The sequence below is a fragment of the Mandrillus leucophaeus genome, unplaced genomic scaffold (genome assembly GCF_000951045.1).
Source record: "Mandrillus leucophaeus isolate KB7577 unplaced genomic scaffold, Mleu.le_1.0 Scaffold669, whole genome shotgun sequence".
NCBI lineage: Eukaryota > Metazoa > Chordata > Mammalia > Primates > Cercopithecidae > Mandrillus > Mandrillus leucophaeus.
Window position 1 is genome coordinate 1334286 of NW_012107241.1, and position 22686 is coordinate 1356971.

The window sequence follows — 22686 nt, forward strand, 5'->3', positions numbered from 1 at the left end:
CGTCGCGCTTCGAGGCTCCGGGGACGGGTTCTCCTCGGGCTCCGGGGAGTCCTGCAAGGACACGCGCCGCAGGGGTCAGGGGATAGTCAGCCCAGCCTGGGAGCGCGCCTGGTGTTAGAGCTTGCTGGAATTCTGAGGGGAGGGACCCAGTTTCCCTCTGCACGCCCACCTCCTGGAAGGCTGCAGGCAGGTCTGGTTTTCCTGGCGATATGCCACACTGAGCATGGGGCCTCCTAGCACGTAATAGGTGTTCAGTAAATGTTGAAATGCGATGATTTGAGTGCTTTTCCCCTTTACTGTCCTCTTTCTACCCATCGTGGACAACCTGGGACAGAGTTAGTTGTGGAATACTGGGGAAATCACCAGAACTGGTGTCCAAAGACCTAGGTTTGAAACCTAGATCTGCCACTCATTGACTTGTTTAATCCTGAGCAAGTCATTTAATCTCACAGCCTTGTTTTTTCTAATCTCTAAAATGTGCATGACACAAATATTTCACAGGGTTATTCTGAGTACTGTAAAGCAGGGGTCCCCACCCCCAGGCCGAGGACTGGTACTGGTCTCTGGCCTGTTAGGAACAGAACGGCAGAGCAGGAGGTGAGCGGTAGGCCAGAGAGCAAAGCTTCATATGTATTTACAGCCACTCCCCATGGCTTGTGTTATCGCCTGAGCTCCGCCTCCTCTCAGATTAGTGGCTGCGTTCAATTCTCATAGGAGCACAAACGTTATTGTGAATTGCGCATGCGAGGGATCTAGGTTGCGCGCTCCTTATGAGAATCCAATGCTGATGATCTGAGGTGGAACAGTTTCATCCTGAAACCACCCCCACCACCATCCATGGAAAAGTTTTCTTCCATGAAGCCAGTTCCTGGTGCCAAAAAGGTTGGGGACTGCTGCTATAAAGGGATAGGAATATAGTATGGCTCCCTAGAACCAGGCATGTGGGAGGGGCTCACTGCATGTTTCTGGGCACCCAGCCCAGAGCTGCTCACCTTGTCCTTCAGGATGTAGAGTGCCATGGGGTTTTTCCGTTCCTGATCACCACTTCGAGGGAGGGTGTCTGCTGCACAGGGGAGAGAAGTGGGTGGCTGGCCCAGGTACAGACTCTCCCCACCAGCCGGCACCTACTCTCTGTGCTTCCCAAATGGCCCGCCACAACCTCCAACAACATATCTGAATATCCTGGCTCCTACCTTGGCCAAACCTCTCCCTCCTCTGCAGTCTTCGTGCAGTTGGTGGGGGAAGGGTCCCTGCAGAGCTGTTTTCCTTGTCGCCCAGTTCTGCCTTTTCCCAGCAGCCCACTGATCTGAGTGTTGATGGGATGGGTGAATGGGTGGCTGGGAGCTCACCTTCTGGTTTCAGGCGGTCATCATTCTGATCCATGTATTCCAGGGAGTTTTGCTTCTCTAGCTTCTTCTGTTTCCTGTGAATCAATCCAGCCCCACCATGAGCCGAGCTATTGAACATGAGCAGAAGATCTAGCGGGGACACAGGGAGGGATCTGATGGCCATAAAAGAGGCCTTGTGACAGGAAGATGGGCTGGGTACAGTTCATGAGCTTTGGAATGAATCACATCTAGCTTTGCACCTTGAGTCTGTCACTAGCGTTGTGACTGTGGGCAAGTCATTTAACCAATCCTAGTCTCAGTGTCATTATCTGTTAAACTGCAGATAATCATACTTAAAAGGTAGCCGGCTAATCACAGCCACAGTGCCTGGCCCCAGAAAAGGTGGTTGGCAAGTGAAAAAACTATTGTTACTGGTGCTGTGGTTGTGGGGGCTTGGGAGCACAAGATGCTGTTGCATACACAATGGAAGAATGGACCTCTTGGGAAGAGATGCAGAGCCCTGGGATGAAAGGCATAGGTTTGGGATGGATTGAAGGACTCAGGTGCTCAGGAGAGTTACCCAGACCTTTTGGAAGGTTTCCAGCAGGCACAGACTGTCACCAAGGTCACAAGGAGGAAGATGCCTCCTGTAGACAAGATGATGTAAAGGGAACTTCTTCCTAGGGAGAGAGAGAAGCAGAGAGGCAGGAGGGACTTCAAAGGGGCAAGGTGTGGTAAGCAGAACTTCTGCCATGGAAGCAAGAGAGGGGGAGCCCCAGGCTGCATGCCTTGCTGATGCTGGTGGTGGAGCTTGCACAGAACCCACTGCCCACCTGTTGGTGTCCTCCATGGATAGTTGGCCTATCGCTGTCCCCCTCCTCCCAGTGACATTCTCTGGGATGTCCTCAGTCCCTCATGGTCACCTGCCTCTTGGGGCTTTGAGTCCTAAAGGAAAGCCTGCAGGAAAACTCACTGTATACGGTGATCTTGACAGGCAGGCTGCGGCCCTGGCTGATGGGGTTCTCTACCACGCAGCTGTACAGGTCGTCGTCCTCCATAAGCACGCGGGTGATGGTGAGCACCTTTTGGTCCGGGGACAGGAGCATTCTCGAGTCATTGAGGAGGGGCTTGCCGTCCTTCAGCCAGGTGTAGCTGGGCTTGGTGCCATTCTCGTGTGAGCAGTTCAAGGTGAAGGCCTCGCTGAGTTCCAGCACAGTGGTTGAAGCCACCAACACCTGTGGCCTCGAAATGGGCACTAAGCCACAGGAATGGGGGAGCCTGTGAGTCATTGGCTAAGAAGTGTCTCCCTTCCCCTTTTTAGCTCCTTGCCTTCGAACACACCTTTAACACTACCTTCCAACTCAATCTGTGGGCTGAGAAGACTTCAGACATCCTAAGTCCAGTCCTTTCCCATCACTTATTCATTTGTTTCACTGATTATTTATGGAGCACCAACTAGGCATAGCGGGTACAATGCTGAACAATGCAGACATGACGTTGCCCTCATTCCCTCTTTCTAAATGCCTTCCCATGAACCCTGGGCTTTTATGTCTTAAACTGACCCAGCCAGGAAGATATTTTAGTTGGGCTAAGCCTGGGTCCTACTGTTTAGGTTCAAATCTTGGCTCTATCACTTCTAGCTGTGTGACCTTGGGCAAGTTATTCTACCTTTCAGTGGCTCACTTTCCTCATCTGCAAAATGGGGATGATGATATTAACTATCCCCAGATTATTATAAGCATTAAGTGAGTCAACATATGCAAAGCACTTAGAATAGTTTCTGGCACATGGCAATCACTCTACATGTTAGCTGTGCTGTGCCTGTCTGCCAACTTCTAACGTCCACTTGCCTCATTCTCAGCTCCCAAGTGCCTTTTGGGTTGGTTTTCCCTTGGTCTAGCTGGTGCGCTGGGCAGACCCTTCCCCAGTCCCACCTGCCAGTCTTGCCTCTTTCCCTGCCAGAGCACTTTACCATCTACAGTAAGGTTGATGGTCTTTTCCCCAGTGAAGGTGTCGTCGGTGATGGAGATCTCAACCTCATAGGTGCCCTCATCAGCCAGCTGCAGGTCGCTGAGAAGCAGGGAGCCATTTTCAAAGAGCCGGATACGATCTCGATAGTCAGGCCGCAGGGTGCCGATGACCTCCGTGCCAATGGACTGCACCACGGTCACTGGCTTGTCCCGCTTCAGCTGCCACTTCACTACAGGCCTGTCGCTGCTGGTACTGCTGTACTGCACAGAAAGCAGAGCCGACTTCCCCACGGTGCCGTGGATCAGACGCACAGGGCTGGTGATGTTCACCCCCTCCAGGGGGTCTGTGAACAGAGGCCCATGAGGAAGAGGGAAGCGTCAGACCCTGGGCTCCTTAGCCCACTCCCAACTTTAAGTCTTCTGATCTCCCAAAGCCTCGCCCTCTGGCTCTTCACTCCCTGCCAATCCTGGCTTCTTAAGCCTGGGTGCTATCTCCTCCCCCATAGTAGCTCTGTGCACTTCTGCCCCTTTGTTCTCTCTCACAGCCATCTCACGGCCTTCAGTCCTTCTTCTACCTGGCCCGTTGCCTCTCTGGCACTTTGTCCATTGCCTTTCTCTTGTGGAAGAGTCTAGCACACCCACACCCTATGAGCTCCATTCGTAAAAATATTGAACATCTCCTATCTGCCAGACACTTTTCTTTGTCTTTAGGATATATCAATGAGCAAAGCCGACAAAAATCCCTACCCGCATGAAGCTTATAAGTCATTAGACCTCTGGGTGAATTTGTCAGATCTTCTCGATTGGGGATTGGGAGGGTGAGGAGATGGAGAAAGCACGGAACACAGATTCACAAAGAAAGGAGTAGGTCATGAGACAGTGCCAGTAAAGGGAAAGCTTAGGGGCCTGAAGACAACTTGACCACTTTCTAGTTATACCAAGAGCCTCCCCTGTCTTTTTTGCAGATGCATGTAGTGTCTTACTAGGCCCACTCAGTGCAGAACAGTCCTGCAACTAGGAAGGTGGTTTTCGGAATTCACCCAAACTCCAGCCCAATCTGTACCCCTAGAAGAGGGATTTGGGATGGGCAGAACAAAGAGCTTAGAATCAGAAAAGCTTCTTCAGGCTGGGCTCTACCTACCTCTTACTGGCTATGTGGATTTGGGTACATAATCATTTTAAGCCTCATTCTTCTCAGTTGTAAAATAAGGATAATAATAACAAGGCTGGGCACGGTGGCTCACGCCTGTAATCATAGCACTTTGGGAGGCCAAGACAGGAAGATCACCTGAGGTCAGGAGTTTGAGACCAGCCTGGCCAACATGGCAAAACCCCGTCTCTACTAAAAATACCAAAAAATTAACTGGCGTTGTGGCACGCGTCTGTAATCCCAGCTACTCGGGAGGCTGAGACACGAGAATCGCTTGAACCCGGGAGGCAGAGGTTGCAGTGAGCTGAGACAGTGCTGCTGCATTCGAGCCTGGGTGACAGAGGACTCCTCCATCTCAGAAAAAACAAAAACAAAAACAAAAAAAACCCAACAGCAACTGCCTTATCAAGTTCACAAGATTGGAAAGTACAATATGCATATTTGTCATTGTCATATAGCAGACAGAACACAAAACTGAGCAGAGTTTAGGGTCCTATTATTGATACGTGACTTAGGAGGGTCCCATCTCCTTGGAGCTCAGATTTCCCATAGATAAAAGGAGTAGTAGGCTGGATGGTCTCATTGGTTTGTTCCAGCCCTGTAATTCTGGGATTTTACCACTTGTCCAATGGATGCCCTATCCAGAGGGCATTTCAGAGACCTCTTAGGAGCTTTGGGACCTGAAAAGACACTGCTATTTGATGTCACCTAGCCTTGCAGAGCAATCCTACCACCCGAAGGAGGGTCTTCTGGAGAGGACGCCAGTTGGGAGCTGAGCTGAGTTTAGCTGAACAGGCACATACATGCCAGATTCTCAGTCCCTCTGCACCTGCTGCCACTTCCTTTGGCAGTCATTCCCTCTGAAGCTCCCTCTTGCTTTCTCACCCTTATTTCTCACTCTGCTGCTGCTGCCGTTCAGTGCTGAGGAAACTGAGCTGTACCTTTTCATTCCTCATTTCTCTCCTTGTGCTTAGAGGGCCAGACCAAACCAAGAGGCAATTAAGCTAAAAGGTTGGTGGTGAAGATCAAAGCAAATTTTATTTACTAAACATATTAGATCAATTTTTGGAAAAAGTGCTTTGCTAAGTAGTAAGCTCCTCATCTTTGGAAATGGCCAAGGAAAGCCCAACTGGCTATTTTTACACTTTGCTGGGCCTCAGCTTCCTCCTCTGTACATTGAAGTAGCAGGACCAGAAGATCTCTAGGGACCTTCTTAGCTCTGACTTTTTTTTTTTTTTTTTTTTGAGACAAGGTCTCACTCTGTCACCCAGACTGAAGTGCAGTGGCACGACCTTGGCTTACTGCAACTTCTGCCTCCCAGGATCCAGTGAACCTCCCACCTCAGCCTTCCAAGTAGCTGGGACCACAGGCATGTGCCACTATGCCTGGCTAGTTTTTTTTTTTTTTTTGTATTTTTTGTAGAAACGGGATTTCACCATGTTGCCCAGGTGGCTGGTCTTGAACTCCTGAGCTCAAGCAATCCACCTGTGTTGGCCTCCCAAAGTGCTGGGATTACAGGTGTGGGCCACCACACCTGGCCCTAGCTCTGACATTCTACGATCCGCTACCTGCCAGGAATGTTAGAATGATAAAACCTTAAAAGTAGAAGAAACAGGTTGGACGTGGTGGCACATGCCTGTAATCCTAGCTACTCGGGAGGCTGAGGCAGGAAAATCACTTGAACCCAGGAAGTGGAGGTTGCAGTGAGCTAAGATTGCACCACCGCACTCCAGGCTGGGCGACAGAGCCAGACTCCATCTCAAAAAAAAAATAAATAAATAAAATAAAGCAGAAGAGACAGCTCTACTGATTAAAGCTGAATGTGTGAATATCATATGCTTGCTGTTGAATGAAAATCTTAATTTGGGGCAAGCAAAATGAATAATATAAACTATTTTCAGACTTTTAAAAATTAATGATACTTTTTTCCCACAAAATCTTAAATAAAAACGGACAAATGAAATATGGTTCCATCTCACCTGCTTTGGTAGAAGAGGTGGTGGGGATGAGTCCTGTCCCCCTCAATAACCTAAGGAGCAACTAGGAATCCCTACTGGCTCTGTGCATCAGACTAAAGTCCATTTGACCACAGGATCCATAAGGTTTCTTCCAGTTCTTAATTTTTGTGATTAAGAAATTAGGTCCAAGGCATGGCTTGATTTAGAAAAGCAAACTTTCAGATTTCCCTGAGTAGGCAAATAGGCTTTGGTATGTATAACAAGAGGTGGTCCTGAAAAAAGTCATGAGCTTTATTAAAGGCCACTGGGGTGATGATCAAATAGCTGGGGAATATCTACCTCCTTTCTTGGGACCCAATGTGCAGTAGTATGCTATGTAGGTGAGGGTTACATATGCAGAGGCATCCTGGAGTTTAGTAAATTGGTGTGTAAAAGGAAAATAAATCTTGGGGCTCCAAAATCACTAAGCTAAAGGGAAAAGTCAAGCTGGGAACTGCTTATAGCAAACCTGCCTCCCGTTCTATTCAAAGTCACCCCTCTGCTCACTAAGATAAATGCATATCTGATTGCCTCCTTTGGAAAGACTAATCAAAAAAAGAAACTCAAAATAATGCAACCATTTGTCTCTTATCTGCCTATGACCTGGAAGCCCTCTCCCCACTTAAGAGTTGTCCCACCTTTCCGGACCAAACCAATGTTCGTCTTACATATGTTGATTGATGTCTAATGTCTTCCTAAAAGTTATGAAACCAAACTGTGCTCTGACCACCTTGGGCACATCTCATCAGGACCCCCTGAGGCTGTGTCACAGGCATACGTCCTCAACTTTGGCAAATAAACTTTGTAAATTAACTGAGACCTGTCTCAGATATTCGGGCTTCACAGGTATAATGACCCCAAGCACCAAACTTTGAGGATTCTCATTTCCTTCTTCTAGAGTCTGGACAGTGACAACCTCAAAAACAAGTAGAAGGGATTTCCCCTTTCGCTTCTATCTTCTGTGGCCTCCTGGAGCTTTCCTGGCTTCCACGCTCTCCTGTCCCATCCAAAGTCCTAGGAGCCTTTTCGCTATCTATTTCTCCCTGAGGCCTTTCTGCCCATTTAAAGTAGATTTGTTCTGGATAAGAATATTGGAGGAGTTATGGCCTACAGATTGCCTGAGGCCTTACCCTCCTTTAGATAAGTCCCCTCATCATGCCTGTGAACATGGGCATGTCCGTGGGTCAAAAGGATGTATCACATGTGTTCATAAGTGAATGAAGGAGTCTTTCTTGAAAGCTGACAGAGCAGTTTGCTGAGCAAACACTGTTTCCCAAAAACTGTAGCCAAAATCATGCTCTGTATTAAGTTCAGGGTTCCACAACTTTCAAGGGACACAGAGAACTGGGACAGGAGCCAAAGCATGACACAGAAATGAGGAAATAGCTCACAACTATGGTCCAGAGTGGAAATAAAAGGACTAGGACCGCTCAACCTTGAGAAGCGATTAACTTAATCATTGTCTCCAAGGCATCATAATGTAGAAAGTTTCTGTTCCCACCAGAGGCTGAAGAAAAGGAAATGAGAGCTCAGCAAGTTGTACCTTATCAACCTCAACAATGCAGTACTGGAGTAGGTCGGTGGGCACTCCTCAGGTAGGATTTTGAGCTGCTGTGATGCTGGGGAATGTCAAACTTTAGGGTATAAGAATGCATCTGCAGATAGCCTTGGCTTTTCTTAATAGGGTAGTCCCTTAGAGAAATCACCATCCACTCATTTTTTTTTTTTTTTTTGAGACGGAGTCTCGCTCTGTCGCCCAGGCTGGAGTGCAGTGGCACGATCTCGGCTCACTGCAAGCTCCGCCACCCGGGTTCACGCCATTCTCCTGCCTCAGCCTCCCGAGTAGCTGGGACTACAGGCGCCCACAACCACGCCCGGCTAATTTTTTTTGTATTTTTAGTAAAGACGGGGTTTCACCGTGGTCTCGATCTCCTGACCCTGTGATCCGCCCGCCTCGGCCTCCCAAAGTGCTGGGATTACAGGCGTGAGCCACCGCGCCCGGCCACCACTCATTTTTATGTGTTCCCTTTGCTGAGCCAAAGTTTCCTTTCGCCAGTATTTGTCTTAAATTTACCTTTTAAAAGTGCCAATGTGGGTAGTGCCAAATATGTGTTCTAGGACTTGGTCTATACACACCTTATCCATATTCCTAACACCAAAGGTTGCTGCCATGTCCCTTTTCATCTGAAAAGTTTTTGGTTTAGTTTGGGTCTGTCTCCACAAAGAAGTCTCTTCATCCTTTTGGCCGTCATAGATACCCTTCCTTGGGCTTTCTCCAACTGTATTATTTCCTTTTATGGTGTGGTAGCCAGAACTGCATCTAATAATCCAAGGGCAGAACACCTCGGTTTCCTAAAAGGAAAACATATTGTTTCTGCTTTTGGTTTTTAATATTATTCCTAATTAATGAGGATCTGAGAAAACCACCCCCTTCCTTTGCTGTTACTGTATAGGTGCATCACTTATTGTGTGGATGTTGGGGCTGCTGTGTTGTATTCTTATGTTGTTATCCTGTTGAGGCCTACAAGTCATTTGAAGCGCCAGTTATTCAGGGATGTGAGAGAAAACCAGGAAACAGAAGCTGTGAAGAAGGCTTTTGGGATCCAGAAGGAAAGGAGCTGGTAGCTTTTTATCTACAATCTAAGGAGTGTAGATGTTCAGGAATGTGTACCTAGTTAATAGGTATCAAGATGGCACACAGAGATTTACCATGTTTGTGGACTGGAACAGTCACTCTTGTTAAGCTGTCAATTCTCCTAAACTGATTTATAGTTTAATACAATGCCAATCAAAATCCCAGGAGGTTTACTTTGTGATCTTGACACGAAGATAGACAAATAGATCAATAGAAAGTCTGAAAACAGACTTAAATATGATTGCTCAAATGATGACAAAGGTGATACTGCAGTTCAGGGAGAAAAGTTCTTTTCACAAAATAGTGCTGGGCCATGTAGGATAAAAATGAATTGACCCTTACCTCACACCTTGCACAAACATTACCTTTGGATGGATTGCAGATCTAAATATGAAAGGTAAAACAACAACGTTTGAAAAAGAAAACAGACTACGTCCTTGACTTGAGGGCAGACACAGATCTCTTATAAAGGACACAAAAGTGGTAACCATCAAAGAAGGAAATGATACATTAGACTCAATAAAATTAAGAGCTTCTGTTCATCAAAAGATACTATTGTGAAAATGAAAGGCAAACCATAAAGTGGGAGGAGATGTTTGCAATACATATATACTATAAAAGGCTCATAAGCAAAATATATAATTTAAACTCCCACAAGTTCACAATTTTAAAGAAATTCAAACAACACAATAGGAAAATTGGCACATTAATTTTAATAGAAATACAATTTTAAACTTTTTTTTTTTTTTTCCAGTGACAAGGTGTCACCCTGTTTCCCAGGCTGGACTGCAGTGGCATGACCATACCTCACTGCAGCCTCAAACTCCTGGGCTCAAGAGATTCTCTTGTCTCAACCTCCCAAGTAGCTGGGACTACAGGAATACACCACCACATTCAGCTAATTAAAAAATATTTTATAGGGAAGAGGTCTTACTACATTGCCCAGGCTGGTCTTGAACTCCTGGCCTCAAGCAATCTTTATGCCTTGGCCTCTTAAAGTGCTGGGATTACAGATGTGAGCCATCATACCAACCTTAAACCAGAATTTGATACTGGTTCATACCCACTAGGATGGCCAAAAGGAGAAAAAGAAAATATAATTATTGGGAAGATATGGATCATCTGAAACTCTCATACATGTTGATAGGAGCGTAAACTGATACATTCATTTTTGAAAACCGTTTGGCCATATCTATGAAAGCTAAACACACAAATACCCTATAATTAAGCAATTCTACTCCTAGGTGTATCCCCGAAAGAAATGCCCATATCTGTTCTCCAAAAGACATGTACCATTATAGGATGTATAATAGTAACAGCTCTATTCATAAAGCCCCAACAGGGCTAAGTTGGTTGGGTTGGTTTGGAAACAACCAAAGTGTCTATCAAAGTTGAATAGAGAAATAAATTGTGGCATATTCATACAATGGAATACTATACAGCAGTGAGACCAAACAAACTAAGACAACAACATAGATGAATCCTACAAACTTGATGTTCAGACATAGAAGATTGAATACATATGATACCACTTATAGAAAGACATGCAAAATTAATTTGCATTAGAAGTTAGGATACCACTATAATCCCAGAGGGAAGACAGTAGTAACTGAGATAGTATGAGGGTGATTCTGAGGTGCCAAAATGTTGTTTCTTGATCTGGGGGTTGATTACATGGGTTTGTTAACTTTTTAAAGGCTCACCAAACTGTATCTTTATGCTAAATGTACTTTCTTATATGTAATTTTTAATAAACAATTTTAAAAATGATAGCACCTGCAATGTGGGGGTGAACTTGGGGCTAAAGAGCATGGAACCCAGGTAAGAGACTTGTTTCTATTGGGTGCCTAGAGGATGGAATCTCTTGTATTCCAGACAATAAAACCATGGAAATCAGATTACCTAGATTTATGGCATGCTGTGCCTATGTCTGTCAGTTAATGTCCTGGTCTCTAGAAAATTCTTATTTGAACATTTCATAAATTGGAATTTAAAAATTGGGAAATAAAAATGATGAATTTAGAAAAGCTTCATTTGTCCATGTCAGGGCCAGACTGTTAAAGACTGTGTGCTCCGTGACGCCTCAGGGCTAGCTTGGTAGTGTCTGCCATAGTACAAGATTAAAGTAAAGATTGGGGAGCCAGGGCCACATGGTCCAGTCTCCCCTTTAGTGCCAATCTTAAAAACTACATTTCCCAGCCAGCTTCCCTTGCTGTGAAGTATGGCCATTTGACTGAGTCGTAGCAAAGAGAACTAGTGCAAGTGATACATATCACTTACAGACCTTGTTTAGCAAAGTCTTCCTTGTAGTATGTCTCTCCATTAAAAAAATAAAATAAAATTCTCTACCTGGAAGAAAAGAAGATAAACCTCATGGTGATCTTTGGAAGCACATGTCAAAGTTGATAGGGCTCCATTGGCTTGGTCCCTGAAAAACTTCATGGAGTAGAGTCCTTCCTCTTCCCAGGCCTAGTCTGAAACTACAATGGACTATCACATAGTTAATGCCAGGAACTTAAATTTTGGAATTTATTGTTCCCAGAAGCAGACATTTTCCTAAATAATCTATTAGGGATGGGAGGGATTCCTTCTAGAATCTCAGCAATTATTACTCTTTAGTCCACAGCAGTACAATGGCCTCTCCCAGCACTTACCTCTTATCTGTCATAGGTCATTAACTAGTATCCTATTAGCATAACTTACATTATAACTTTTTTTTTTTTTTTTTGAGAAAGGTTCTTGCTCTGTCACCCAGGCTGAAGTGCAGTGACATGATCATGGCTCACTGAGGCCTTGACCTCCCTGGTTCAAGCAATCCTCCCACCTCAGCTTCCTGAGTAGCTGGAATTACAAGCGTGCACCACTAGGTCTGGCTAATTTTTACATTTTTGTAGAGATGGGGTTTCACCGTGGTGCCCAGGCTGGTCTTGAACTCCTGGGCTCAAGCCATCCACCTGCCTAGGTCTCCCAAAGTTCTGAGATTACAAGCATGAACCACCACTCCTGGCCACATTTAGAATGTTTTGATGTATTTACTAAGTTACATTTTTCCACATACAATATCCTTGATCACCTTTTGTTTTGTCCCAGTCTTACTGACTGACGTGATCTTTCTGTAATTTTTTCCCCTACCATTTGATGACCAGAAAGAGTTTAGGGTCATCTCTGCTTTGTATATTTGTGTCATTCCTATTCTCAACTCACTATCTCCATACCTTCAGCTCTCGTTATTTCTTCAGCTCATTGTCATTTCACCAAAGCCAACAGTAACTTCTTAATTGCCTTATCCAATGGGCTCTTTCAGGTCTTTGTCACATTCAATGGTGTTGGTTTACTCCTGAAAACTCTCAACTCCCTTGATTTTCTGGACAGTACCACAGGCTTCTAGTCCTTCTGTCTCTCTGACTGTTCCCTCTTTGTCTCCTTAATAGGCATTTCTTCCTCTGCCTTCCTCTACAAATCTTGAGGTTACATGATGTTTCATTTTCATCCCATGTTTTTCCCCTCCTAAGTAATATTATCTATTTTTATTGTTTTAACTCTCACCTATGGCCTGACAGCTGCCAAATACCTCTCTCCAACCCTGACCTCTCTGCCACCCAACTCCAGGCTATGTAACATCTTCACACGGAAGCCTCATAGGTATTTCAATCTAAACATGTATGATATTCATTTTTTTGTTTAAGGTTTCACACAGCAATCCTCCCTCCCTCCCTAAATCCTCCTACTTCCTACAGGTCACTAGCTCCTGACTTTACCTCTAAAACATTTTCTCAGCGTGCCTCATTCCCTCTATCTTTATTATAACTTCAGTCCATGTTATTTCTCTTATTTCTCTCCTGATCTATTGCAATAGCTTTTTGACCTGTGTTCCCCTCAAATTCATACGTTGAAGTCCTAACCCCCAAGTACTTCAGAATGTGATCTTATTTGTCAATGGGGTTACTGCAGATCTAATAAGAAGGGATCATAATGGAGTAGGGTGGACCTAATCTAGTATGTGTCCTTATAAAAAGGGGAAATGTGGACACAGACATGCAAACACGGAGAATGCCATACCAAGACTGGAGTGATGCTGCCACAAGTCAAGGAATTACCAGAAGCTAGGCGAGAACCCTAAGGCAGAACCCTCCCTAGAAGCTTCAGAGAGAGCATGGCCCTGCTGACACCTCGATCTCCCACTTCTGGCTTCCAGGACTTTGAGATAATGCATTTCTATTGTTTAAGCCACTCGGTTTGTGGTATTTTGTTACAGGAATCCTAGAAAATGAATGCAAACTTCCTTTCTTATTTTATTTGCCTCCAGTTTCCCCTGCAATGGTCCCCTGCAGACTGAGTAAGCTATCTGAAAGGTATGTGTAACCCTGACAGTCCCCAAATTAAAAACCGCTCACTCCCCCACCTCTCAACCCCCAGATTATGAGTCTGGTTTACAAAGCTCTTGCCTAACTCAATTCATGCTTTTCTCTCCAGCAGTGATGAACTGCTGGGCTCCGACTAAACACTTGATGTTATTTCAAGCTGTTGACCTTTGCTCATTTCCCAACCCTAACACCCACTTATACTCCTACCTTTTTTCCCCATCTTTTAAAATTCAGTGCACACATTCCTTCTACCAGAAAACCTCCCCCTGATATTCCCACACCCTGTGTCCTACCGTATCAACCCGCACTCCACCAGCACCACTTTCCCGGATAGGGTAGGTGACCTTTCTCTGATTGCTATGCATTCTCTGCATAATTGGCTTATGATAGTTCCCGCAGTTTAGTAAAAAGATCTCTGCATCTCTTTGCCCCACTAAGTTGTGAATTCCTCGGCACTCTGTAACTGTGTGTGTGTGTGTGTGTGTGCATATGTGTATGTACTCATAACTAGGTATACTTAAATAAGATCACTTCTCGAAGGATTGGTAGGGGGCGGTAGAGGAGGTAAGCAGCTATGGAGTGGAGTGAATTATGGATAGGTGGGTATGGCTATCCCACACTAGGAGGCTCATTATCTCCAAAGATTCTTTCATCTGCCTTACTCTTCCACACTCAGAGAGGCCAGAGTCGGGGACTGGGGAGGTACAAAAAGAAGATTTCCCCTACCCCCGCCCCTCAAGCCCCACCACAATCCCTTGGAAAGAATGCCGGACTGGCCCACGCCAACAAGTCATCCCATACGAAATGGCCCAGTGCCCGCCATCTAATGTACTGAATGCCGTGGGAGCTCCAAAGTCATGCAGCCTTTTGGGGGAAGGGGGCAGGGGCCGCGCGGGAGGCACACGGAATAAAGAAATATGCTCAACACTAATGCCTGAATTCCCTGAGATGCTTCCCACGGCAGCTGAGCTCTCCCCCACTCCCGCCCCAAAGGCATTCAGGCCCTCCACTCTCCCCTCCCTCTGCTGCAAAAGCCCCGGGTCCTTTCTTCAGACCCTTTCTTACCCTCTGGCCTCCTACCTGTCTGGATCAGAAGAAGGTAGACAAAAGGAGCGAGGTGCAGGGCCCTGGAGGCTCTGGACAGGGCTCCTCTTTCTCTCTTCATTTTGGATGGCGTTCTCCAGCTCTAGTGGAGACAATTAGCATGATTTCTCCACTCTGGGCACGTCCCCTTTGTACCACTCGGAGTTTCTCTGCCCGAACACAACCCTGCCAACTTCCCTCTGAATACACAGAGCTCTGTGTATTGCTGGACTTGTTCTTTCCTCTCCCTCAGACCTGGCATTTTCTAGTTTCCTAGCCCTACATCCCCAGTTTGGAAGCGGGTATCTGCTTAGGAGATAATCTCCAACTCAGGTTCCAACATGGGGGGCGCCGGCAGCCCAGCAGTTGGTTGCTTGTCGGTGCTGAGCCCCACTACCTGGGGAGATGAGGATCTGGGCTCAGAGCACTGAGCTGGGACACACACTTAACTGGACTTTGTGTCCCAACCTACCCTGTCTCCACCTCACAGTCCTTCTCCCTGAGGAGGAGGGTACATGCCAGGACAGACCTCCAATAAGCTCTGAAAAGGGAGGGAGAAGAGCTTTTAAAGAACTGGGAAGTGAAAGACTCCAGAGAATTGCTGAAGAAATGGAAAACCCCTGTTCCATCCCAAAGGAAGAAGACTGGAAAACAGCTTGAATTCTATTATTTTTACACTTGTCTTTCTCTGGCTTGGAATTTTCTCTTCTATCATAGAACCACATAGATGCTGGAGACCTCTTTCCAGAAGCCACTCTGTTCATTCCCCTGCTTTCAGCCAATTTTCTAGAACATGTCAGAGCAAAATGAAGGTAATGTCCTAATAGCCAGCATCCTAGGGTTCTATTATCAGCTTAACAGCCTAGCTTTGCGCTCCTGTCTCGAGGCTGTGAAGAGGAGAAACACCCTAGCTCTACTCTGACCCCCATTCACGTGTTCACACCATTTCATGAGGGCGGCCAAGGGAATGGATGCCTAGTAACTGTGATCTTGGGATGGGCTTGCAACCTCTTTGAACCTCCAATTTCTCATCTGTAAAATGGGGAAAATAATAGCTTTCTTGAGGGGAATTGTTGGGAGGATTGATGAAGATTTGGTACAGAAGAGTACCTAGCAAATCTTTTGTTACAGAGATGACATTTTAAATTTTTAAAAAATTGCCTTTTCTTGTTTCTTTTTTCATTCATGCTGGGATCTTTATATTTTTGGGAGACCAAACTTCACAACTTCCTTCTTGATCATCCCTAAACCCTGGTCTTGGTTTTGTAAATGCAGCAATTATCTCTCTGAGTATTCTTTTTACATACTAGAGAAAGCCTGAGTAGGTCAACTTTCCAGAACTGAAGCATTATTACATAGCCCTTCTGAGCCTCGGCAGAGGGAGAAGAGTTGGGAGGCACTGAACTTCACAGAACTCTCCAAAAACATTCTGAAATATATAAAGGGGATTCTTTTTTTTTTTTTTTTTTTTGAGACGGAGTCTCGCTCTGTCGCCCAGGCAGGAGTGCAGTGGCCCGATCTCAGCTCACTGCAAGCTCCGCCTCCCGGGTTCACGCCATTCTCCTGCCTCAGCCTCCCGAGTAGCTGGGACTACAGGCTCCCGCCACCTCGCCCGGCTAGGTTTTTGTATTTTTAGTAGAGACGGTGTTTCACCATGTTAGCCAGGATGGTCCCGATCTCCTGACCTCGTGATCCACCCGTCTCGGCCCCCCAACGTGCTGGGATTACAATAAAGGGGATTCTTTTTTCCTTTTGCATTTTGGTGTTTATGACTTTTCCCTAGACAACTCAAGGCACCTTTCTTCCACTGGAAGAGCTAATGTTATTATAGCAGTACACAAAAAGAAAGAGTCAATATGCGGCTTCTGACATTTAAAATAGCATTTCAAAGTCCATAGTAAGATGAAAGGCTTAGCCAGTCTTTGTAAGGGACAAAAGAGTATTCTAATTTCTTTTATCTACCCCTTGACATATCATAGATCAGCCTGTGGACTAGATCTCAGAGTCCTTCTGGAGTGTAGATAAATGGCCCCTTGGCCTGTGATAGCTGGGCCTTGAGGCTTATGGATGGGAGTAAAAGGAGGATGCGGTGTTTGGAAAATAGAAAGCCTGAAGTCTGCCCTTGTTATCCTGAAGCACTGTGGAAAGAAAAATGTGCTAGAGGGAGACTAAGAGGATCTAAGTTCTCAATATCCCCACTTCCCTGCCCCAGAGGTGGCTCTTTATACCTGCACAGAATTTGCAAGGGTTTCTAGGTTTCCAGAAGCCCTTGAGGAGACTCAGAAGTGCCGAGAAGATAAAGAACTGGCAGGAAGCAGAAGACTGAGCAAAGGCACTGCCATGTACGGGGATTCTGAGGCCAGAGGCAACAGCTGGGGCCACCTACTGCTGTGGTGGGAGCCTCAGGTAGCTCACCAGGCCAGGAAAAAATGTTGACTCCGAGTAGAGACTGGTGGGAAACCTGAGAATACCACACAGGTCCACAGACACCATCTCCCTCTGTTGCCACAAGGTTACTTCAGCCATACCACCTATATTTACCCCAACTCTTATTAGAGAGGAGCTGGTGTTGGGAGAGGACAATTGGAAAGACTGCTTGAACAATTGCCTGAGCTGTCCAAGCAGAGACTGAGCTACCTAAAGACAGTGTGAAAATGGTTGGATCAGACTGGGCTTACTGAGATGGAGTGATATTTTCCTCTGCTACCCTGGGGGGTGGGAGACTCATGTGGAAGATCACAGCAACTACAAAGACATAAAGGCATTCCCTTTCTTTTGTACGTCTGAATGTACAAGGAGCAATTTTGCAATCTTGCTTCCAGTGAATGAGTAGGCCTTTAGAAACTTATAATCATCTACTTATGTGCCTTTCTCTCCTAACAAAGAGTTCTTTGATTTAAGAGCTGTCTTATTTGTCTCTCTGTCCATAGTACCGAATACAGGGCAGGCACATAGTAGGTGCTCAACAGGCAGTTGCCAAATATTGAATGGATAAGCCCTTGCCTTAGTTCCTTTACAGGGGCTTCTCAAGCAGCTGGACAACTGGGGGTTGGGGAGGGGGGTGAGCAAGGGAGTGAGGCTACAGTTTATGGACACATATGAGGCACCCCTTGGGAATTCCCAGAAATAACCGGGGCTCACTTTGAGTGGGGACACTGATCCAATAGGCAATTGACTTACAGAAACATAAAGTAACAGCCTCACACATGACACGGAGTGTTTATCTCAGCTGTCTTGGCTCGCCTTATGTTATCCTTCCTTGTGTTCTTTGAGTTTTTTCCTCTGGGTGTGTCTGTCTCATGTAATTGTTAATGATGCTGGCTGTTTTATTTTTTTAAGGGATATTCTGACTATTAATGTCACATTTCTTTAATGTAAAAAATATATTTATATTTGTTAGTCCACATGTCCAATTTTTGGATCAGTAAGTGTGGTTATTGTGGCCATTTCCTCATGAGCCTGCAAGCCTTTCTGGAGCAGGGAATGAAATTCTTCATTCCTCTGGGTCTCCCTATGGGGCCCAATTCTGAGTTCTGCATAACGAGGCTGCTCCAACAATGGTGTCGACAAACTGCTTGACTGATGGCAGTCATCCCTTGCTCAGCCAAGGCCCACCGCCCTGCCTTTCCTGAGCACTCTGACAGATTCATTTCTGAGGGCACTGTCCTCTTCTGAGCAGCGTAGCCCAGTTCTCTTGGCCCCTTCGCTGCACACAGTTGCTTCAGAATACTCCTTATTTGGAAACCCCTCTGGGGCTCTGGAATCTGGACTTCTCTCCCCCGCAACAGCGGCAGCCCTGGCTGCTGGTCCTCACACCTCTGCACTGAGCACCCAGACAGAGCCCCTGCAGCTCAAGGTGGAGCACCTCAACACAAATTCACCACCAGCAGAAACTCAGAAGTATCTGTCTCTAGAATGGGAGGAAGGAGGAAGCTAGTGATTTTAACCGAATCACCATCCGATGCAAACCTCTGTGAGAGCAGCCCAAAACAACAAATACACAAACAAAAAAGGAGGCTAAGAAATTGTAAAACTGAACTCTATCTTCCAAGAACTGAAGGTCTTGTAACAGTCACAGAGCAGCGGACTCACTGTGCAGCAAGAGACACTTACGATAACCTTGTCTCACTTCTCCATTTTTTCAGATGAGGAAACCAAGGAGTAGCAGGGTTAAGTAATTTGCCCAAAGGTAAACGGCTATCTACTGATGGACCCTGGACTCCCAATGTTATTTAAAAACAAATGAACAAGCAAAAATCATTTAAAAATTACTTAATAGTAAAGGCAAGAAAAAATAACACACACATGAATGACATGTGAATAAGGGCCATTTTAAGTAATTCTACTATTAGAAGTAAGAGTGTCCCCACCCACCTGGCCTGTTCCTCTGTCTCCAGGGAATAATGATAATACTACAAGAGAGGTTTAGAAACCATACTTACTAATAATATCCCATCAGTGGTGACTTTTATGTTTAGCATGCCTTCTCCTCCCCTTCATTCACTTCCTGCTATTAATTGAGTCATATCTGTCTCCTCCACTAAATCCTGAATCATTATTGGTAGCAGAATGAGAAAAAGCCTTCCAAATAATGGCACCAAAATTCCTGTGAGTGAGGAAATTTTCTTTAGCGAGAAAGTTACCTTGATATGCCACATGAAGTAGAAGGTAAGACCTTGAGCATTAAGAGTCAAGGAACACAAAGATAAATTGCTCCTCATTAGAAATAAAGAGGAATTTGGGGGCAAGGAAAGTACAAAGAGAAGAGAGATGAAGACAGGAAGAGGGGATGGTGGGGAATTGAAGAAAATTTAAGAGCAGCTTGCATTGTTACACTGTATACCTCCCCTCCTTTGTCTTCTTCAAAACTTCAACTTGAAGAAAACTTCTTCTTCAAAACTTTACTACTCTCAAATGCAGTATGTGTGTATGCTTCTAGCCAATAAAATATGGCAAAGGTGATGGGATAGGCACCCTCTTGATTAGGTTACAACATGGAAGACATAAACCAGAGAGAGATTGTCTAGTGTACTACCATGGCATGAGAGGCCCCTGTGGCAAGGAACTGCTGGCCTCCTCTAGGAGCTGAGAGCAACTGTCAGTCAACAGCCAGCAAAGGAAAAAAAACAAAAAACAAAACAAAAAAAGGAACCTCAGTGCTACAACCACAAGGAACTGAATTCTTCCAACAACCATATGAGCTTGGAAGAGGCCCCCCCTGCCAGGCTTCAGAAAGGAACTTGGACAGCTGACACCTTAATAGAAGTCTGGTGAGAGACCCTGAGCAGCAGACCTATCTAAGCTGTGCGTGAACTCCTGACCCAAAGAAACTGTAAGAAAATAAATGTATTCTGCCAGGCATGGTGGTTCATGCCTGTAATCCCAGCACTTTGAGAGGCTGAGGCAGGTAGATGGCTGGAGCCCAGGAGTTGGAGACCAGCCTGGGTAACATGCAAAACCCTGTCTCCACAAAAAATACAAAAAATTAGCTGGGCATGATGGTATGTGCCTGTAGTCCCAGTGACTCTGGAGGCTGAGGTGAGAGGATCCTTTGAGCCCAGGAGGTTGAGGCTCCAGTGAGCTGAGATTGTACCACTGCACTCCAGCCTGGGTGACAGAGCCAGAACCTGTCTCAAATAATAATAATTCATGTATGCTGTTTTAAGTTGCTAAATGTGCAGTATTTGTTATGTAGCATAGAAAATGAATACAATTAGCATGTGTGCATTTATACTGACAAAGAGGACTGAGTTCTAGGTTTGGTACAACATGGTATGGAAAAAGGACGGCATATGTAGAACTGTGAAATGAGTTCTAAACTGACTAATTCAGCTGAAGCAGGAGAATGGAGTCAGGGATGATCTTGAAAACCTAGGCCTTCAAAAATTTGAAGAAATATTGGTATCTTAATTTGGGTTTCCTCAGAGGCAAATCCTAAGTCAAGAAGTCAAATAGTTTATCCAAAAGGTAATTGCGGCAGAACCAGGTAGTATATTGGGGGAATGAAACTGGAAGGAAAGGAAGCCAGTAAAGGCTGCATATTAAGTAAATCACTATTGTGGGCAGCTACAGCTTATTCTTCCTGGGAGCCCTGGGTGGTAGTAAAGAATATGCCTCCTAGGGGATAGGGAGCTGGGGTATTTATCCACCAACTGCCATCAGATATGAGGTAAGGGGCTGCTTCTGAGGGGTAAGGAGAGGTTAATTTCTGAGGCTTCTTACCTCCCTGTTTTGTTTCTCTCTCTCTCTCTCTCTCTCTCTGTCTCTCTCTCTCTGTGTGTGTGTGTGTGTGTATCAGAGAGAGAGAGAGAGAGAGAGTACTATTCTGCATTTGACACTGTTAACCACTATATATATATATATTTGCTTATTTATTTCTTCCAACCCTATCTTACAAACAAGAAAACAAACTTCTGAGAGGTCAGCAGCTTGTTGAGGTCACATAGCTGTTAAATGGCAGAATTTGGATTAGATCCCAGACTGATCACCAAAAAAGCTTAGGCTTTTGACCAACCCCTAATGCACCAGTAGGAAGTCCTCCTCCTGGTATAAGCTTTTACCGTCCAGGACCTACTCCCTGACTAAGCTCTGGATATGAATCAGCCCTCTCTCCCCACTCCTTGGACCTGCTGGTATTGGTGAAGGTATTTTCTTTTTCTTTTCTTTTTTTTTTTTTGAGATGGAGTCTTGCTCTGTCACCCAGGCTGGAATGAATGCAGTGGCGTGATCTCTGCTCACTGTAGCCCCCGCCTCCCAGGTTCGAGCACTTATCTGCCTCAGCCTCCTGAGTAGCCGGGACTACAGGTGCCCGCCATCATGCCTGGCCAATTTTTTCGTATTTTTAGTAGAGATAAGGTTTCACCATCTTGGCCAGGCTGGTCTTGAACTCCTGACCTCATGATCCACCCACCTGGGCCTCCCAAAGTGCTGGGATTACAGGTGTGAGCCACCACGCCTGGCCTAGCGATGAAGGTATTTTCATTTTTATTTTTTGTTGTATAAATCTATATGCAAATGGTACTGGTGTTGTCTCTACCATAAGTTTGATTTCTCCTAAAGGACAGAGGACTCAGGAGGCAAACACCAGTCAGAGAATTTGTAGAGCTGCAGCACATTGCCTGGGAAACAACGAGTTTGTATGAGGCTTTGTGTTGAGAGGAGGCAGGCCCCAGCTCCTACAGCAACCTCTGAATAAGAGACAGATTAGCCAGCTCCCTTCGGAACAAAACAAGCTTTCTGTATGCCTGGACAGTGAGGAATGGCCCCCCTCCAAGAACCTTTTTTTTCTATTCGTTTTCTTTCTAAAGTTCTCCTAGGTGGTCCTACTCTGGGGGCCTCTGAAAAACATCAAATAGAAAGTAGAAATGGAGTCAAAAGGCACCTTCATCCTGAACATTGGTTTTGCTGGCTGCAGATTTCTGTAAACATGAAGAGTTACTCAGATGAAAAGGGTTCTGCAGAGATATGGTGTCTCCACAAGATGTGGAGTTTGTTGGGAGAAATACATGATCCCAGGGGTGGCATGGGGTCCTGGGTAAATTTTGGAAGGGCAGCAAGGAGGTGCTCCCATTTCTCTACTGAAAACAGGAGAACATCAAAGTCTTTTATACTGAGAGTAAATATTTGATTTTTGAATAGAATTCCGGCCCCCTCAGAAACTGAGAGGGACTCAGGCTTGTGTCCATGGTTGCTAAACGTGCTCTATTCAGCCACTCTCCAGAGGAACAAAGAGGAGAAATTAATTGGCATTAAAGGGCTGGAAAGATCCAGCTTTTGCTGACCTACTTAAGATGCAGCAAGGACATTCTGGAGAATGTCTCTGGAGATCTGTTCTTGTAAAGCTTCAGTGCTCAAATACAAACAGGTTGAAAAATCATGGGGAAGCCACAAATTACACCCCAACTCATGAAAGGCTTCATTGTTTCCCTTCTCCTAGATCCTCAGATGGTGTCGACCCACCAACCGTGTCAGGGGAAGGATTCGCCACCCTCTGCCGTTGTTCACCCTCCTACCAAAGAGGGGGAAATGGGAATCAGCTGGCTAGCATCTGATAATTGCCTACTGTGTGAAGAACACTCTATGTTCCAAACATTAATAAGAGTGGTGGGATATGGAAGAGGAGGAAGGCAGCACATTCAAAAGTAATAGACGACAAGATC

The 22686-nt window shown here is 45.5% G+C and overlaps 1 protein-coding gene across 1 annotated transcript in view; it reads right to left on the bottom strand.

Moving 5' to 3' along the window:
- HEPACAM (hepatic and glial cell adhesion molecule) overlaps window positions 1-15015 on the bottom strand; it is a 15905-nt gene extending 890 nt beyond the window's left edge. The window contains exons 1-7 of the mRNA XM_012001705.1: window positions 14525-15015; window positions 3301-3642; window positions 2302-2583; window positions 1909-2008; window positions 1350-1423; window positions 993-1063; window positions 7-51 (exon numbers count right to left, since the gene is read on the bottom strand). Coding sequence (XP_011857095.1) covers window positions 7-51; window positions 993-1063; window positions 1350-1423; window positions 1909-2008; window positions 2302-2583; window positions 3301-3642; window positions 14525-14609 — 999 coding nt within the window. The 5' untranslated portion in view covers window positions 14610-15015. The remainder of the gene's footprint in view (window positions 1-6; window positions 52-992; window positions 1064-1349; window positions 1424-1908; window positions 2009-2301; window positions 2584-3300; window positions 3643-14524) is intronic.
- Window positions 15016-22686: the final 7671 nt, after the last annotated feature.